At 43.4% G+C, this 17596-nt stretch overlaps 2 protein-coding genes across 3 annotated transcripts in view; one reads left to right on the forward strand and one right to left on the reverse strand.

The window, feature by feature from the left end:
- Positions 1-1314: 1314 nt before the first annotated feature.
- GPR87 (G protein-coupled receptor 87) lies at positions 1315-16796 on the reverse strand. Of its 2 annotated transcripts, XM_005141164.2 has the most exons (3): positions 16364-16793; positions 3394-3532; positions 1315-2429 (listed from the first exon to the last, which is right to left on the reverse strand). In XM_005141164.2, the coding sequence occupies exons 2-3, from the start codon at positions 3428-3430 to the stop codon at positions 1393-1395; spliced, it is 1074 nt and encodes a 357-aa protein (XP_005141221.2). In that variant the 5' UTR covers positions 3431-3532; positions 16364-16793; the 3' UTR covers positions 1315-1392. The 2 variants fall into 2 exon arrangements, with proteins under 2 accessions (XP_005141221.2, XP_030910790.1); XM_031054930.1 differs by lacking the exon at positions 3394-3532 and having other exon boundaries at positions 16364-16796.
- LOC101876094 (mediator complex subunit 12L) overlaps positions 16620-17596 on the forward strand; it is a 63293-nt gene continuing 62316 nt past the window's right edge. The window contains exon 1 of the mRNA XM_031054928.1: positions 16620-16708. The gene's annotated coding sequence lies outside the window, so the exon portion shown is untranslated. The remainder of the gene's footprint in view (positions 16709-17596) is intronic.

A 17596-nucleotide genomic window follows, 5' to 3' on the forward strand; every position in this document is an offset into this window, starting at 1 on the left:
CCCTCTGCAAGTGCCAGCTGAATGTTTGTGCAGGCGGTTGTGACAAGTGGTTTTGTTTTCTTCTGCAATTGTTGTAAACAAATCTGTAGTGCTGCTGACTGCTCATGTGGTGTGAAGCCTACCAGAATCTCACTGAAATGGCTTGAGATGTCCCAGCCAGCTTTAGCTCTGGTGCGTACTCTCCAGGACTTGGTTTCTTCCATTAAATAATGTAGTTATTAAATGTACTTATTAAAGTCAAATCTTTTTCATGCAGCAGCTGCTGTGTTAATCTTTTATTATTCCTTTCTTCTGGCTTTGATTTTGGACACTCACCCTCAATACTTCCTCTGCTCTGGTGGTGTGTACCACAGTGTAAAATAATACCTAAATGTGTTGTCTGAACTGCTGTCTAAAAATGAGTTTCACCTGCCTATTGCACACAGTTTTTCCAAGAGCTAAGAGCAGCCAAAGATACAGTCATGTTGAGCAAAAATATTCCAATGCTTTATGTCTTATTGTTGTTGTATTAAGCAGGCATAGAAAGTGCTGGGAAACTGAATTTTCAGCTTGGTGCTAGTTGCTCAGACTTGTCACATGCAAGTCTTGGAGTCTGTCAAGGGATATTTTTTTGTTGTGTCTTCACTTAGAATGAGATTAATGTGAGTTAAGAGCTGTTTAAACAGTCCTTTTCTTTTTTTTTTCTTCCCCTCCCCATTTTTATATTTTATTTTGTGTGTGTGTTTCCTATTGTTGTTTGTATGCTTTGGTTTTTGACATGTGACTTAAACTAGCATCATGTTTGAATTTTTTCTGTTCGATATTTTGGAAGGGATGAGAAGCACTTTGGTAGGTTTGATCTGTTGATGAGATGGTGCTGTCAGCACCACAAATTCCCAAAAGGAAACGCTGAGATGCTGTTGGCTGGTGGCAAAGCACCATTTCCGCAGACTGAGTGCTGTGGCTGCCCTGCCTACGGGCATGATGAAGGGTCTCTGCAGGACCAAGTGCTACTTCCTCCCCTCTCCTTCGTTTGCTGCAAGCCCCTCGCAGCCATACACCACACCTAGGGATGTTGACTTGTCTTATTGGATCCTTCTCTGAGGCCAGAGCTTATCTGTCTCAGCTGGAGCTTCCTGGAGCTCCAGGTTGGTTTCTGACCCAACATCCTTAGCATCTGTTGGCCTTTAAAAATCCCAACAAACCAAAACAACCCCAAAACCCTCTGAAGTGAACCTAATCATTGTGTGGATTTAAGCATTTGGATTTTGAGATGGATATTAGCTGAAACAGAAAAGCTGTTCGCATCTGCAATTTCTTAATGAACTTCCATGGTCAGATATTCAAAGATGTTTTATTTACATGATATATAAACATTCTCATGAACTAGCAAAAGTCTCTGTGTGGGTGACGTCAGACGTCGGTGTATTCATGGTATATGCGCACTTCTGATCTTCTGACACTCTGAAGGGATCTAATACTCTCACTCCTCGTTCTCATATTTGATTTTCTAAACAGCCTTCTTGAGAATGATCTACACATGAAAAAGTAAATTATTGGATCTAGACAGACATTACATGCAGACAGGAACAGTGTCATTTCCTTACAATAATACAAGATTTTATGTGCAGAGTCATCTAAAATTTTATCTAGATGGCTAAATGTAAAGGGTATTCTGCATAAATGATATGGCAGAAAGCAGGTGAAAAACACAGCCACAACAACCCTTATACTTTGATTATGCTTTCGCTTTCTGCTTGAGGAGCTAATAAATTGTTTGCTTGACTTATAAATGTACCTGGATATCGCGATATAACATCCTATCAATACAATCAGCACCACTACAAACATGCAAGTGTTGATGTAAATGACAGCTGTGTGCCACTTGACTCCTAGGGGTGACTTGAGCTTTATGCAGTCATCAATGTTTTTCTTTGTCGGGTATCCATTGGTAAGAATCAGGTTTGGCAAAGCTAGGAAAGCCATGACAACCCAAACGCAGGCAGACAGGATCTTGGTGAAAGTGATACTGTACATCCTGGAGTCTCCAAAAGGCTTCACTACTTTCAGGTAGCGGTCGATACTGATGAGTCCAAGGAACACAATCGTGGTGTACATGTTTGCGTAAAACAGAACTGTGGTGTATCGGCACAGGAAAGAGTTGAAGTGCCATGGTCCCAGCTGCGAGTCCTGGATTATCTTGAATGGGAACGTCAGTGTCATGAGAAGGTCTGCAACGACGATGTTTTTGAGGTAAAATATAAAACTTGTTTTATTTCTGATGTGGAAAAAAATCCACACTGCTAGGCCATTCAGCAAGATGCTTGCCAGGAAAATGATGAGGTAAAGCACAGGCAAGACGATAGTGGTGAATTCGTTGTGTGTAGAGTTCCCAAGTAAGCCTGCTGTGAAATTGGGTGAGGTATTGTTGTCTTGGCTCAGACCGTCATCTGTGGGAATGAGGGAAAACAAGAAGTTTCAAGTATGTTTCTAGTGTTTTACAAGTGGGGCTGTTTTAGAGCTGACCTGTAGAAAATATCCTATCTCTGGGCAATTCCAGATTAAACAGCCTGGAAAACCTGCCTTTAAAATAGTGCCCTAAGTACTGCACATATCAAAATAAATATGTCTCTGGCTTGGGAGGTTTCAAGCACATCATCTGTGCTTCCTGCTGAACTATCAAGCTGCTTCTGCATATAGCTTGATAGGGAAAAAATGCAGGATGTGGGTGTGTGTATATTCCCAAGGTTTCCATGTTGTGTGTGAGTTCCCTACCTGCCCTTGCTGCTGCCCTGCAGATTGGAAGACCGTACAGCCCAGCTGAGTGCAGTGTGAAAAGGATTGGAGTTCCCTTCATCCATCTGCTATCCAAGGAGAGTGCGGCACACCCTGTGCTGCAGGTTGAGGGCTGCAGTGCCCATTGCTGGTCTCACATATGGGTGTGGACAAGAGCAGCTGCATGCCAGTGTGCTGGGAGCGCAACGTAAATGTCACAGAGCACCAGTGCTTGGCTGTCTTCACAGATCGCAACTTGTGAGCTGAGGTGATCTGTTTATCAAGAGATAGGACTCTGGAGAGACTCTTCAGGCCTATTAAAACACTAATTTAAAACTTGGCTTATTTAAATGTATTTAAAAATCCCAGTGTCTGGAGGTGTTAAGATTTTATGTCTAAATATTTGGAAAAAACTTCAGACTTCTAAATTATCTCACAAAACTGTAGCATGCTTTATTTCATAGTGTTTATACTCTGAACTTGGCTGGTGTGATAAGCCAGGACTGACACCCATGGGCAGCATTCAGCAGTATTCAGACAGCCTTTTCTGAAATTACTTATTTCTTTAAAGTGTTTGTAGGAATTGATAGTAATACAATAAACACTTCTCAATTAAATAAATTTCCAATGTTATTTTACCTGGCAGCTTTCCATATGACAAATTGTACCCCATCATTTGTGTTGCTGTAGGTTTTCAGCTGAAATGCTTTTCAGGAATCCTTCAGGAAGCTGCTGCTGTAGGTCCAGGATGCGGCATAGGCTGTGCCAGCATTATGTTCTGGGGAAAATAAACTGGAATTTAACCCAAAGCAAAACAAAAGACCCTACCTTCTTCTCCCCAGCATGGAGAGGAGCTTTGTAAGATGAGCATCCTCCAGAATTCCCAGAGAAAGGGTTGAGGTGTGCTGCTGGCTGACCTCTGGATTCTGCAAAGCTGTTCTGCTGTCAGGGTCATCACTGCCACATCCTTACTTATGGCTGGGTGCCTGCTTTATCGTTGCAGGCAATTCTGCCATGGTAGCTTTTATAAGCCTATCAGTTTCACTGTTAAACGTATTTTTCTTTCTCTGCCTCTCTAACAAAGCTGTGCTGGTGCCTTATCTCTGTAATATTTAGAAACATTATTGCAATTTCCAGCCTGAATGTCTCTGTGGCCACTTTCTATCCTATATATTCTTGTACCAGTGCCTTTAATTTAAAAAACCCATCTCCATCTCGGGTACTTAGCCTCCTGTGTATGTTTCTTACTAGTGATGAAGCAAGCTCAAACCCTTCTCGTATTTCTGCAGGACTTGAATGTACCCTCCTTTGTGTCTGCTCCAGTTAAGATAGCCTTCTTTGAAGTCCACTGCCAAATTTGTGTGCTGTTTTACAAATGAGGCTTAAGAAAAGGTTGTTTCATGGTGGTTAGGTTTCTTGTTGCCACTTGAAACACCTCATCTAACATTTTCTGTTCTGGAACTTGCTCAGTTCTTCCATAAATTGTAATGCAGTGCTGGGACCAGCACTGACACTCTTTCTGTCCCCTTAGTGCTTCACAGGGGTCAGCAGCAGTGTGTACCTATCTTCTTACTGTCCTTAGCTGCATGATCTTGCAGTTTTTATTCCAGCAGACTTCAGTTCAAGCTTGTTAAGTTCTGTAAAAGTAGGCTGGTTTTCAACTAAATTTGTCCTATTTTTATTTCTTTCAAAAATTTTGGACTAAATCTTTGCAAGAAGTTTGTCTCCTAACTGCCAGAACATTCTGGTTTGGTGGCTTCATGCCTTTGTTACGGCTGCCTCTGCAACTGGCTTCTTACTTCTTGGTAAAGGCCCTTGACCTCATTCCCCACATCTCTTGCTTGGACATCATATTTGTTTATATTTGATCTTGGACATTTCAGTGACAGAAGCTTGTAATCTCTCACTTTTTGAAGTAAAAAAGTTTCAGATGATTGTGAGATATGTGTGTATAACTTTATAATGTGTCCATGAAATTGGGGTGGAAATTGTAAGTTGCTGTTCCTTTCTTACTGCTTTAAATGAAGTACTTCAAAAGCCAGTCTATGGGGAATACGAAAAAACTGAAGAATCTGATTTTTGCTGTGATGACATTAGAATGTTTTGACACTGTTCACAGAAATTTTGACAATACTGATTTGTAAGACTGCATTCCAGATTATTGCTTTACCCTTGCAGTACACAAATGCATTAGTTTTACCATGCTTCACTTCGTGTTTACAGGTTTTGATAGGAAAACTAGCAAAATCTTAAATAGTTTGGGTTGGAAGTGACCTTCAAAGGTGATCTAGTCCGACTGCCCTGCAATAAACAAGAACGTGTTCAACTAGATCAGGTTGCCCAGAACCACATCCAGCCTTGAATGTCTCCAGGGATCTACCACCAATCTGTGCAACTTTACCACCCTCACTGTAAAAAAATTCTTCCCTCAGCAATTACAGTAGGTCTGACTGCCTTTCTTATGGCTATGGACAGATGCTAGAATTACTGAAGCCCTTTTGCAGATCTAAACTACTTTAATGACATTATCACTGCGCTATGAACTGTGTTGAATTGTCACTAGATGGCAGTAAAGCAAATCATTACATTTTAAAGTGTCAGTAAAAATTTTAATTCTGATGTTTCAAGCTTATTATTGGTTGGCTTCTTGTCTGTCATTATTTGCTCTTGTAATAACTGGAGTCCATAATAAAATTGTCTGGGGTATTTTAGATATTGTGTTTTCTCTTGGTCTGAGAAGCAGTAACCTATCACTTTTTTGCTGTTGTTTATAATTTGCAGCTATCCTTTTTATGCCCAGAAGGCACAGAGATCAAAAGAAAATATGATTTTATGAAAAGATACATATCTATAGTCTTATGCAAATAAGATGCTTATTTCCCTGCTTTTCAGAGTTCCTTTCAAGTCTGTGTAATTCCTGGTCCTGGGCCCTGGAAAGCTCCCTGTTCTCAGGCTCTTCAGGAGGGTGCTCTCACAGATCTTCAGTCCAGAGAAACCGGTGAAGTATTGCCTTGGGTTGCCTAGGACTTGTAGCAGTGTGACTGCTGGCTCTGGTATTCCTGTGCTTTAAGCCTTGGAAATGCTGATGGGTTCGATGGAGCTGGGGATCAGATTTGTGCTAGAGGGACTTTGCATGTACTGTCAGTTACTCTCTAGGTCTCAAAGGGATTTGCTTTAAATCCTGTCAAAAAAGGCTCCTTCCTTTTTCCACATCTGCATCTGTGCTTTTAGCCGGAAGTCATCACTAAGAGACTAAAAAATCATGTATAGATAGCCCCTGCACTCTCCAAAGGCTCTGTCTCTTGTACATCAGAAAACTGGTGGATATTGTCTGACACTGGTGAGAAAGCTACCTTACTGCAGGGGATCTCTGCCTACCTGTCATTCAAGCTCTCCTCAAGCTTGCAATTTTCATGCACTTCACTGTCAGCAGAACCAGACCATCCACAACATCTTCAAAACCCTAGAGCCCCTCCTCAGTGTCGATCAAAATCCAGTTTCCTTCCTCCTTGTGGGTAATGTCTTCTTTCTTGGGTACTTGAATCCTCTGAACCATTTGAGTCTTGGGATTTAACCTGTTGTTTCATAGCTGAAAACTACCACAGAGGATGGACTGCAGTAACTTGGACCAGACATGGCCAAATCATAGTTGCAGAAGGCTCTGCCTAGACAGACATGTTTCTTGCCACCACAGGGAACGTGTCCGCAGGCTCTGATGGGCTCACCTCTGCCTCTTGGGGTTTGATAGTATCAGCACTGCTCCTGTACCTGCCCTTGCAACTTCTCTGTTCAGGTCTGCTTATCTCCCGGACTATGCAAAACCTGGACTTGCTGAAGCAGCCCGGCTGCTCTGCTGTTGGCCTCTGTGTCCCTTCCAGGTGCAGCTTGGGAAGGTGCTTTGCAGCTTGCAGGAACAGCAGCATTCCACCTGTTCAGGAGTACAGACTTGGGAAACATACTTTTAGCAAATCCCATGAGGGCTTGCTGATTACTGCCCTAAGTACTGACCATGGATGATCCTGCCGCATGCATCTTCTTGGCCAGTGAAGATGAGATCACATTCTGACTTCCCAGGGAAATCTAGGTCACCTGGAAGCCATAGCGGGAGTTTGCTTATTGTCCCAGCAGACAAATTAGGGTCAAGCCTCTGAATGGATATCTCTGTGTCATCTTATTCCTGATGGGTTTGTTGTTAAAACCTATTCCAAAAATGTCCCAAAAAAGATGGGTTGGAAAAAGAAAGCAAATTCCTCACAAATGCAGACTGTGACAGCTAGACTGCATTAGCAGTGTTCTGTATCCACCTTGCTGGCACAGCTGAGCTCAGCAGAGTGGCTTTGGTGCCTGCAAGGGGTGCAGGTTAGAGACAACACCTACTGATGGCTGCCCTAATTATGTGCTAAAGACTTTCCCTTATGCTGCTGTAGTTGGAAGCTTTGAAGTCTTAAACAGGTTTGTGCAGAGAAGCAGAGGAGTGCAGGAACCATCACCTCTGCTGTGCAGATCTGGTTGTGTGACAGTATTTTGGGATACACAGAGATGATCCCGCTGAGACTCACCAGTCTGAAGGTGTTTTTGTAGCTTCCTACCCTAGTCTATCAAGCTAAGGGCTACTGTGGTAGGCTAAGCACTTGGAGTAGTGTGGTTTCATTGTTTACATGCTGGGTTGGGTGGACAAGGCTTATCTGGGTCAATTCTGGTATATCCCTGTACTCCAGAAGCTTATTTTTTTTTTCTGATAAAGCAGATATGAGCAGGAAACAGTTATCACATACAGAGAATTCACCCTTTTCCATGCCTTCTCTTGGAATGGGAGATGAACACTGCCTTCTCTTTAAAGAGTATTTTAAGGTATTTCATACTGGTTCACTGTTTTACAAAGACTTTTTTACCTTTTGGAATATGGTGTTTCTGTGCTGGATAAGGTTGGTTTTCCACTCCTTGTCCAGTTCTCCAGATGCTTTACTTCTGACCAATTCATCCTGACCAATTCATTCCTGACCAATTTCATCCTAAACAACTGTCTCATTCTTCCATCTAAATGTATCCTGCTTGCATGGTTTTGAAGATGCACTAGAAGCTGCTCCTGTATTCAAGTAGCTTTTTAAACCAGGATACTTTTTACTTCTTGCAGTTGCTCGGTGGCTGTTGTTTGGGGGGGAGGTTTTTTCTATCATTCCCCTAAAGGCTGTCAACTGCATTAAATTTAAGCTAAGTACACACTGTTTCACATATGAGGTAATATTTTATTGCTAATGTTGATAGACTGGTTTATATGCATGACTGATATAACCTCAGATGAGAAATGAAATACTAGGTTGCATGTCAGACTTCAGTGTCGTATGGGTAGGGAATGACTATAGTTTTTTAATGACTAAGGCTTTTAAGTTGCCTCACTGTTTAAAGAAACTCTGTATCCTTAAATCTAGTACCATTTTTTTTCATCTTATTTTACAGCTTTTTAAACACTGGAAAAGTCTCAGTGAGCTAGACTAGATACTCTAGGTCATAGGGCTGCAGAATTTTAAGTGACTTTTTTTTTATTTGAGCACATAACTTTTTGATGGCTTTAAGAAGAAAGAAGGGAGATTTAGATTGAATATTAGAAAAAAAATTTTCCACTATGAGGGTGGTGAGGCACTGGCACAGGTTGCCCAGAGCAGCTGTGGTTGCCCCATCCCTCTCAGTTTTCAAGGACAGGTTGAAGTAACTTTTGAGCAACCTCGTCAAGTGGAAGGTGTCCCTGCCTATGGCAGGGGGGTTGCAACTAGATGAACTTTAAGGTTTCTTCCAACCTGAACTGTCCTGTGATTCTATGTGTGGCTTCTTGCCAGTCAACCTCTATTCATTACCATAAAGTTTGGCAATGACAGAGTTAATGTAAGGAATAGAAATGTGAGGCAGTTCATTAAATTTTCTGTTGGCTGGCTGTGATTATGTTCTTTTCTGTTGCACATCAGAACCAAATCAGGAAGTTAATTGTAAAGATTTTGGGAAAAAGCATCAGTGTAGGCTGCAGGGTAAAGCAGCTGCAAGCAGACAAGTGGAGACAGCTCTGTTAAATATTGTTCATCTCCCCTTTGGTAAAAGTGTATCTTAATGTACTGTTCATGCATAGTGGAATAATTTGATGTTCCTAGCGGAATTTGTACCTACAGTGGTTAAGTATGTGCCTCTTACTCTCTTGTGCTTTGCACACTTCATTGTATTTTGTGTCTTTCTAGCTGTCACATCCCTGTCCTTGGAACTGTGTTTCTGTGCCAGTTGTGCCAAATGATACCATGCTGTTGGCAGCAGAGCACGTGGTGGCAAGAACTCATGTAATGCCAGGGTTCGTGTTACTCAGAAACTCCTGTTCACTGCAGGACTGCAGCTACTTGTAGACAAAAGCATCTGCCCTGTTTGCCAATTCTGTCTCTGCATGGCAAAACTCAAGGTGTAATGGCAAAATTAAAGAAGCTGTTTTGCTTGATTTTGTTCTGTAATGGTTGTCTTGCACAGCTCATTGCTGCTGTATTGCAGTGCCTTTGGAAGTGGAGATAAAGGAACGAGGCAAGCCTCTGTAAAGCAGTGTTCTTCAGTTCATATACCAAGTATACCATCTTTCATCTGTGGAGGGGCTGTGAGAGCTGTGGTGGTTCAGTCTGAGCCAGAGAAGGCTCAGGGGCTTCTGCAGTCTGCATGGCTGCTTGGCAGGACAGAGCCTGTCTCTTTCTATTCAGTGACACTTACTGACTGGACAGGAGGCAGTGGACACAAACTAAGACTCAGGAAATTACATCTGAGCAAAAGGAAACTTTTTTTTTTTCTACTGTGCAGGTGGTAACACAGGTGCAGGTTACTCATGGAGGCCATGGATCTACCTCCTGGGAGATACCTCCCAGCTGGCATCGCCCCACAGCCTGGTATTCCTGGTCCTGCCTGGGGTGGGTGGGTAGCTCCTGGGGTGCCCGCACCCCGGTCATGCTCCGCTTCAATGGTGGAGTCCCCATGTGTCTGCTCCTGCATGCCTGCCAAGGGCTGGCCAAGCTGAATGGTGGTGTCCACCGCCCTGCATGGTCTGACTCAGCTGCCTGGCACGTGTTTGCCACTTCAAACTGGCAACTGCTTCAATATGGGGTGGCTGGGGAAGAGGGCAAAAATAACCCTCTGGGGCTTTGTGCCTTCAGCTCCTATGCCTGCCTTCCTTGGAGTGTGTCAGTAAGGAGCATGCAAGCAGTATGTGCTAGTTCCCTGTAATGCGGTAATGCTGCTGTGCTTAGCCAACTGACTTGTGGAGAGCCTGAAAAATAACTTTAACTTTCTGCAGCTGTGGCTTACAGTGCTTGTCTTAGTCATATCAAGAAACAGGAACCACTGCATCTGCTGAGAAAGCTTTTCATCTGTTTCAGTATCTAGTACAAAACCCCCTTATTTCTCAGGTTCCTCCTTGAACTTCCTCCTCAATTCCGACCTAACTTTTCTCTCCCACTTCTCTGAATAACACAGTGTTCTGCCCCCAGGCAAGCTGCTGTGCAGCTTCCTTCCTTTGTCTCCAGGATGCTATCCTATTCCTGCCCTATCCTATCCATTTATCTTCAACAGAAGATGCGGGACACTAGTTGTTAGGGAGCATGCCTCCTGGTGGAAGCCTCTGTCCAAGTTGACATCTGTGTCAGTGCGCACGTAGGAGAGCAATCCTTCCACATCTGCCCTGAGCCACACTGCTAACGGAAGGTTCCTTCCCCATGTTAATTTTGCCTAAGAAGTGTTTCTGAGAAAAGCTCTTTGTAGTTACTATTCCTGTAAACTGTGGAGCTTCCCACATGCCATCACTTACTGAAATTAGGGGTCTTTCTCGGTCTTTTGTATATGACTGCTAAAAGTACCATGCATATTTCCAGTGGCTGTGCTAGATTTACCTTGCATCTGAGTGCCCAGATAAATGCGCTCATTTACACTTTCTTCATCAGTCTGCCCACGCTTTACTGTAGGTGTTGCCTGGAATTTCACATTTTGTACGCAGCTGTAACTCAGTTGTTTTATACTTACAGGAGAGCCTGAACTGAGCATAGCAGAATGCTGCAGTAAGCATTAAATAATACTGTTTAACATGAAGAATTCTCAATTTTGGGGGCTATGTCTTTGGGAAACATGATTTCCTCACTTACTAAAAAAAAAATTAAATATACCACTATATGTTATTCTGAAAGTCACATTTAGAATATTTTGTCTAAATATAACCATTTTTTTTTCTTGATTCCAGTGAGTGATTATGAGCCCTTATTTTCCCATATGTGGGATAGCTGACATGAGACCTTTTGGTGATGCTGCCTGAACTATCAAGTTTGTTCTTTTTTCTGTCTTTTGAACTGCTCCACATTAAAAGTTCATGGATTAATATTACTTAGGATCGCATTTTCTATGCAGAGGTTACAAATCTATAAATGTGTTACTGTTTATTTTTAAAACTTTTTTGTAAAATCTGAAGATGTATGAACTCTCTTTCCTGTTGAATATGCAGTGCAGTTCTTAAGTGATGTTGAAAGAATGTTTTCCAGTCCTCTGTTGCATTCATGACAAGCATGTGCATTTTTTGTGACCAACAAGCAGAAACTGCTGTAAGACATTTAGTGCAGGTCCTGGACAGTGTGTTGTGCTTTGCTGGTAGGGGCTGGTGGGGTATGAAGTATAGTGCTCAAGTGCATCTCCTTTAGGCTGTAGTTGCTTTTATGTGAAGAGTTATGAGAGAACTGCCAACAGAAATGGTATCCCGTTGGGCAGTAGGTAATAGGCTGTTGGCAGTGGCAGAGGAGTTGTGTTGCAATTGCTTGCTCTTTTTTTTTTTTTTTGTAAGAAAAAAAAGAGTGCACAATGCAATAGTTGCAGAGTTGGGATAATTAATGTTTTCTCAGTGTGGCAGCCTTTAATTAGACAGAAGGAAAGGATTAAGTCTGGAATGTTTCCTTTGCTTCTTTCTAGAAGATGCTGCTGATGGTTGTTTGTTTGGGCAAACCTACTGCTTGTTCATGGAAGCTGTTCTGTAACCCTATAGAGTTGCTTTCTTTGAACCCCCATGAAGAATACCCCATGGAAGATGCAAGTTCCACACAAATGGTCTCCATGGGGTCAGGTGTAGGTGGCAGTGTCCAAATTCTGAGCATTGCGGTATGGGCCCCTCTGCTGGCAGCATTTGCTGACAACTGCTGCCCGGTCAACCAGCGCCTGCAATCTATTCAGCTCCCTCCTGATGTTGGCTTCTGCCATTCCTTATTAGCTCCATCTCCTTGCTTAGAGCAGCAACAGCTACAGCTGGCGGACAGTGACTGTGTCCCATCAAGTGGTGGGTATATCCCAGGATGTGTATATCCCAGGATGGGGACTCCACAACCTCTCTGGTAAATCTAAACTCCCTCTGTTCAGACAGAGCCTACTGTGTGTCAGTTTGTGCCCACTGTCTCCTGTCCTGTCACTGGGCACTGGTGATGGGAACCTGACTCTGTCCTCTCGGCACCCTCCCTGCAGATGATGAACACCTCAAAAAAATCCTCAGGTGGTTGAACACCTGGATAAGATCCTGCCGAGCTGTCCCTTCTCCAGGCAAAACAGCCCTAGCTCACTCACTCCCCTGTACATCAGCAGCATTAGGGCCCTGTGCTGGGCTCCAGCCTGTCCCCTGCCCAGTGCTGCATGTGTGACCTCGCAGTGCTGAGCTGGGAGGAAGGATCCTTTCCCTCAACCTGCTGGCAGTGTTTTGCCTGGGAGGCTGTTGGCCTGTTGTGCTGCCAGGCCACGCTGCTGTCAACTTGTCTACCAGGTCGTTCCCTGTGGAGCTGCTTTCCAGCTGGCTTCCCAGCATGTGCTGGTGCCAAGGGGCTGTGCCTCCCTTGGGACAGGACTTTGTGCTTCTCTTGATGAACTGCACATAGGTCCTGTCGGCCCATTTCTCCAGCCTGCCAAGTTTCTTCTGGGTGGCAGCACAGTCCCCAGGGTACCTGACGCTTCTCCCATCTTGGTGTCATGTGCAAACTTTGTCCTCTTTCCATCCCACTGGATTACTCTTTTTTGACACTTTGAAGATGTAGTTTTAATCTCTCACCAAGTCACATTCCTAGTCTCCCCTTCCAAGGGGGAGGCCAGAAGCAGGTTCACATTTACATGTATTTTTTCAGAATAACTTAAACTTTTTCCTCTTTTAATCTCTTTACAAGCTTTTCTCTCAGCCTTTCCATTCCTGTCACTTGTGTTTTTATGGGCTCTGTTCTTGGCACAATGGGCAGCATGGAAATCTTTGTCAAGTAATCACCCTTTGACTCCATAGACTGTTCCATACATTTCCAGTGTGCTTTATTATCCTGAAGTCAGAATCTCTTAAACTTAAAATCTTATAAACACGGTAGTTTGGGCAAGGAGCAAAAACTGGCAGTTAAGTTTCAGCATGTGGTGCTTGGGTGGTCTTGAGCTCCTTCCAGAGGAGCTGGCTTTGCTCAGGCAAGCAGCAGCTGGCGGCTCTGCTTGGTGCTGCTGCAGAGGGCTGTGCCACGCAGCCGCTCCTAGTTGGCTTTGTGGCAGAGCCCTCCGAGGGGCCTGAGCGAGACCAAGGGCTCATGGGCATCAGGCGGGAGCCTTTTGCTGAAAATACTTTTAGGTTTGATTGTTGGTATTATGTACTGAGAAACAACAAGTTAAAAGGCTCATGAAGAAACTTTAATAACAGTCAAGATATTGTCTGGGTCACAGAGCAGAAAAACAAGAGGTTTGTGATAGGTCACATTACACCTCCATCCCTTGTAGCTACTGTGCATCTGTCACATCTCTCAACTGCTACAGGGGAACTGTGAAAAAAGTATCTCACAGGGAAACAATTATTCTTATTGGTACATGCATGTAGACAGTGCCATGTAAACTTTTAAGTGATTCCTAAAACTAAGTAATTAAAGTATTAAAATTATTTTAGAGTAATTTGTAAAAGTCTTGCTTTTAGATATTTTAATTTGCTTTGAAACAATTTCTGTTGTTTTTTTTGTGGGGTTTTTTGTTTGTTTTTCTTTTTTTTTGATATGCAATTCTATTTCACATTGCAAAAGGTCAAAAAAAATCCTCATCTGCTGTTGTCAGCTGTTCTTTTTGTGCTTCAGTATACACTGGTGTGACACAAGCAAGCATGTTAGGTGCTTGTAGCAACACCACTATTTTCAAGAGGAATGAAAAGGACACATGGATTTTGGGGTATGACTGGGAGAAGTTCAGCCTGGTGCAATCCTGATTTTTCTTGAGCAGTCTGGAGAGTTCCCTCCCTGCCTGCAGTTCTCAGAAGCAGACAGGCTGCAAATTCTGGTAGGATTTTGGGGTGCCAGATGCGGGGAGCTGCTGCTCTGCCTCTGACCCAACTGCTTTGTCAGCGCTTGGCTGTTCCTTGTCTAGTGGCAGAAGCTGCTGGTCTATGATGTAAGCCCGACTGACACTACTCATCATTAGTTGTCACTTTGATAAGTCATTGATATTTTCTCAAGGAAAAATGAGAAGTAGTGGTTATCGTATTATCTCAGGTTCAGTGTTGGTCAGGTGTAAAAACCTACTTGTGATAATCGAGGGTGTGGGTTTTTTTTTATTCCTGTTTTTTAAGACAGTATGGTAATTTTTTATGTTGGGAAGGGTTAATACCTCTGAAACATATCACTGACTTCCTCTAGTGCCTTCCTGGCAGCACTGGGGTTAGTGTATCTTGCAGCCTGGTTTTCTCTGGAGCCCTGACAGTGTAGTGGATCTATAGCTCTTGGCTTATGTCAGGTGCATTTTCATGTCATTCCAAAGTTTAATAAATATTGCACACTCCGCATTTAATACTACAGTCTTACTGCAGGTGTCTTGACTGGCTTTTCCTAGCGCCTGCTTGGTCAAAGAGGCAGTCTTTTGAACTTTGCTGTGTGAAAGTAAGCAAGCAACTTGTCATAAAAAGAGGAGAAGGAGCTTCGCCCTTCAGTTGTTCCTGGGTACATCTCTAGGGTTACATGCTATGAGTGGAGTAGGCTTCCTGGCTGAGAAGGAACATCTAGCCTCTGAAGGGCTGCTTTGGTGTTGGATGGACTCCAGACTGTGACTTGCTGCCTCACTCCAGGTGCTTGTTCCCTCTCTGGCCACCCTGCCCAGGTGTCTTCCTGGCTCAGCCGTGCTCCTGGGATCTGTGTGGCCAGGCAGCTCCCAACGCCCTGGAGCTCTGGTGCTCCAGTACCCAGCACGGGTGCATGCTAGTGCACAACAGGCTGCAGGGCGCAGGTGCTGGGTGAGCTGGTCTCCCCGCTCCCTCCCTGCCCTGGAGGGGGCCCGACAGCTAGGGAGGGGAGCCAGGGTGAGACAGCAGGCTGAGCTGGGAAAGGCAACCCTCCGCAGGGAGGGAGGGAAGGAGGAGGAACCAGCAGCCGGTGCTGCCGAGAATTTGGTTCTTTTTTTTCTCACACACCCTTAATGCAAACAGATGCTTTCTGTTTCTGAAGTCCCCGAACACCCTTTGGCTTCTCTCCCCTTCTCTGCTCCCTTGATCTCCTCTCCCTCCTTCAAGAGCCAACCCATGGCCTTCTCTTGTCGGTTGTCCCCAGGTGCCACCACCCATTGAGTGGGGAATGAGGAGAATGTCTGGCTGGTGCCTGAGAGCTGGCTGCCTACCCAAAGAGTAAGGTGCCCTCATAACTCATAAAAAGATATACGTTGTCAGCTTTCATGTGATCTGAGGCCTGTGCTTCTGGGAGTGAATCAGTGACATCACCTTAATGCTTGCCTGAGTTTCCTAGTTTCCCTTTTTAAAAGAAGATTGCAGAATCTTCTTTAAAGAGGAAAAAAAAAAAGTGAAACACTCCCAGAGTTTACCCAGACCAGGCATATGTAATGAGAAAGCAGATGTCTACAGTCCTTGTAATGCACAAATGGCAAGTAATTTTTTACTGTACAAAGCTTGAATTGCGCTGTACCTTTAGTTCTTCTCAACTAAGAATAACCTTTTCAATCTAAAATACTCCTTAAATGGCGTAGGTTTTTGCGAGCACCTTACAGATTTCCCAGACTTTGAGACTAATCAGATGTATAGTTTGCAAGTTGCTTGTTTGGAGCTATGTGGTTTTTCCAGTGAACCTAACAAGTTTTAACATGATCTGAGTGAAGTATGAAGGAAGAGAACCTTTATTCTGTATAATATAATTAAGAGAATTCAAGTATGCTTTCCTTTACTGAAAGAGGTGAAAAGGAATACAGCACAAACCTTTTATACCAGATTCAGATGTTTTAGATAATGCATCTTTTTTATATAAATTAAACTCTGTCAGGAAGTAAGTTATTGAAAGCGTGAGCGCTCCTGCACTTCAGTTTGTGTCTTAGAAAACATTATTTGTAGAAAACCTTTTTTTTGCCATTAGGGAAAAGATAATGAGTAGCGCTTAATGAACAAATACAAGATTAGTAAAGTTATGCTATTTTGAGAACTTTTTGCATTTCTAATTGATCTGATACCCAGTTTATGGTTCCAAGCCTGTTTTTCAGCAACTGTATCTTAACTTCTGTCCACTCAAGGGTGATTAAGAGTAAGAAGATTCACAGAACAAGTTATCAAATGCTTTTCAGATGGTCAGAAATCTCTTACCTGTCACTACAGTCGCCCTCCGCTTATCTCGGAGCTGCATCTCGAAAGTGCCTTAGACTTGTCCAAAATGCATCTTGAAACTACAGTAGGCATGAGAAGGCTTCTTGCAATAAGGTTGTTAAATAAACCATATCTGTAAGTAAGCTTTTTTGCTTCTGATGGCTTTTTTTGCGATACTTGATCGGAGAGTCAAAATTCCCCTGGCCAGGAGCAACTGGAGCAACTGGCTTTCTCATTCCTGGGAATGACTCACATGCCAAGGTAGGTGAGCAGCACGCTCCCGCTCACTTCCTGGCTCCGGAGCAGCTCAGGCGCCCAGAACACAGACAGTGATTCACCTGAGAGGTAGGTTAGTGCCTGTAAAAGGCAGCAGACTTCATGCAGGGAGACGTTGCAAACTGTCCAAAGCGATGTTTTGTAGCAACGTGTGCAACTGTGCCTGTGCCTTTTGGTTAATGCAGTCTTGTCTGCAGGGTGAATGTGAATTTAATGTCATGTTGAAAAATCTTGTCTGGATAGATGCAAATGTCTGCTAATCGAGATTATGTCAATTATTAATTTGACTGTATTTAGACACCTTTAATGTTGTGCTTTGAATAGATTCTCTTTTAAATAGCATGTAGGATGAAAGCAAAGTGTTAAGCCTGTAACTAAACATTTCAGCTAAAATTACTCTACTGTCTGTTTAAAGCATGCTTTTTATTGACATAGTGTTCTTTAAGACTGTCTGAGTTCACTGACTCTGGCAGTCATCCTGTCAGTGGTCCTGGGTGTACACACATTTAGAGTAAGATAATTCAGTGTCTGAAGGGCATTGAAATAATCATGGCAGTAGTTACATCAGGACAAAATTTTGTTTTGTGTCAGTAGAGGAATGAGTGGTTAATTTTCCATTTCTGCCACCTTAGAAAGAAAGCAAATATATGTATCTCCCTCATTAGATCTTCAGGAGAAAAGAAAAAACAATTGTAATGCTACAAGAGCAATGGCTGCCAAGTCACATTTCTCAGACTGCTGTGTTCTGCCTGGACTTTCTTCATACACGTTTTGTTCTTTTTTATCAAAGATCTGAGGAGCTGGGTTCCCAGCCACTCTCTTCTGAAACTGGACAGCCTTCTGCATTGGTGCCTTGACAGACACATGGAGTCCTGCGAGGAGTGGGAGCAGGAGCTGGACCTACCAGCTGCCTCTCTGTAATGGTGAGCAGCTTCCTCTGGCTGTGTGTCCAGGGAA

This window comes from Melopsittacus undulatus, chromosome 6 (genome assembly GCF_012275295.1).
Source record: "Melopsittacus undulatus isolate bMelUnd1 chromosome 6, bMelUnd1.mat.Z, whole genome shotgun sequence".
Taxonomy (NCBI): Eukaryota; Metazoa; Chordata; class Aves; order Psittaciformes; family Psittaculidae; genus Melopsittacus; species Melopsittacus undulatus.

What these genes read in the sequence shown, in the direction of transcription:
- GPR87 (XM_031054930.1), bottom strand. Translation starts at nt 16,403, where the DNA reads ATGCAGCTCCGAGATAAGCGGAGGGCGACTGTAGTGACAG. An exon ending in GAGGGCGACTGTAGTGACAG is followed by an intron (nt 2,430 to 16,363) that starts GTAAGAGATTTC and finishes TCATTCCCACAG; the next exon opens with ATGACGGTCTGAGCCAAGAC.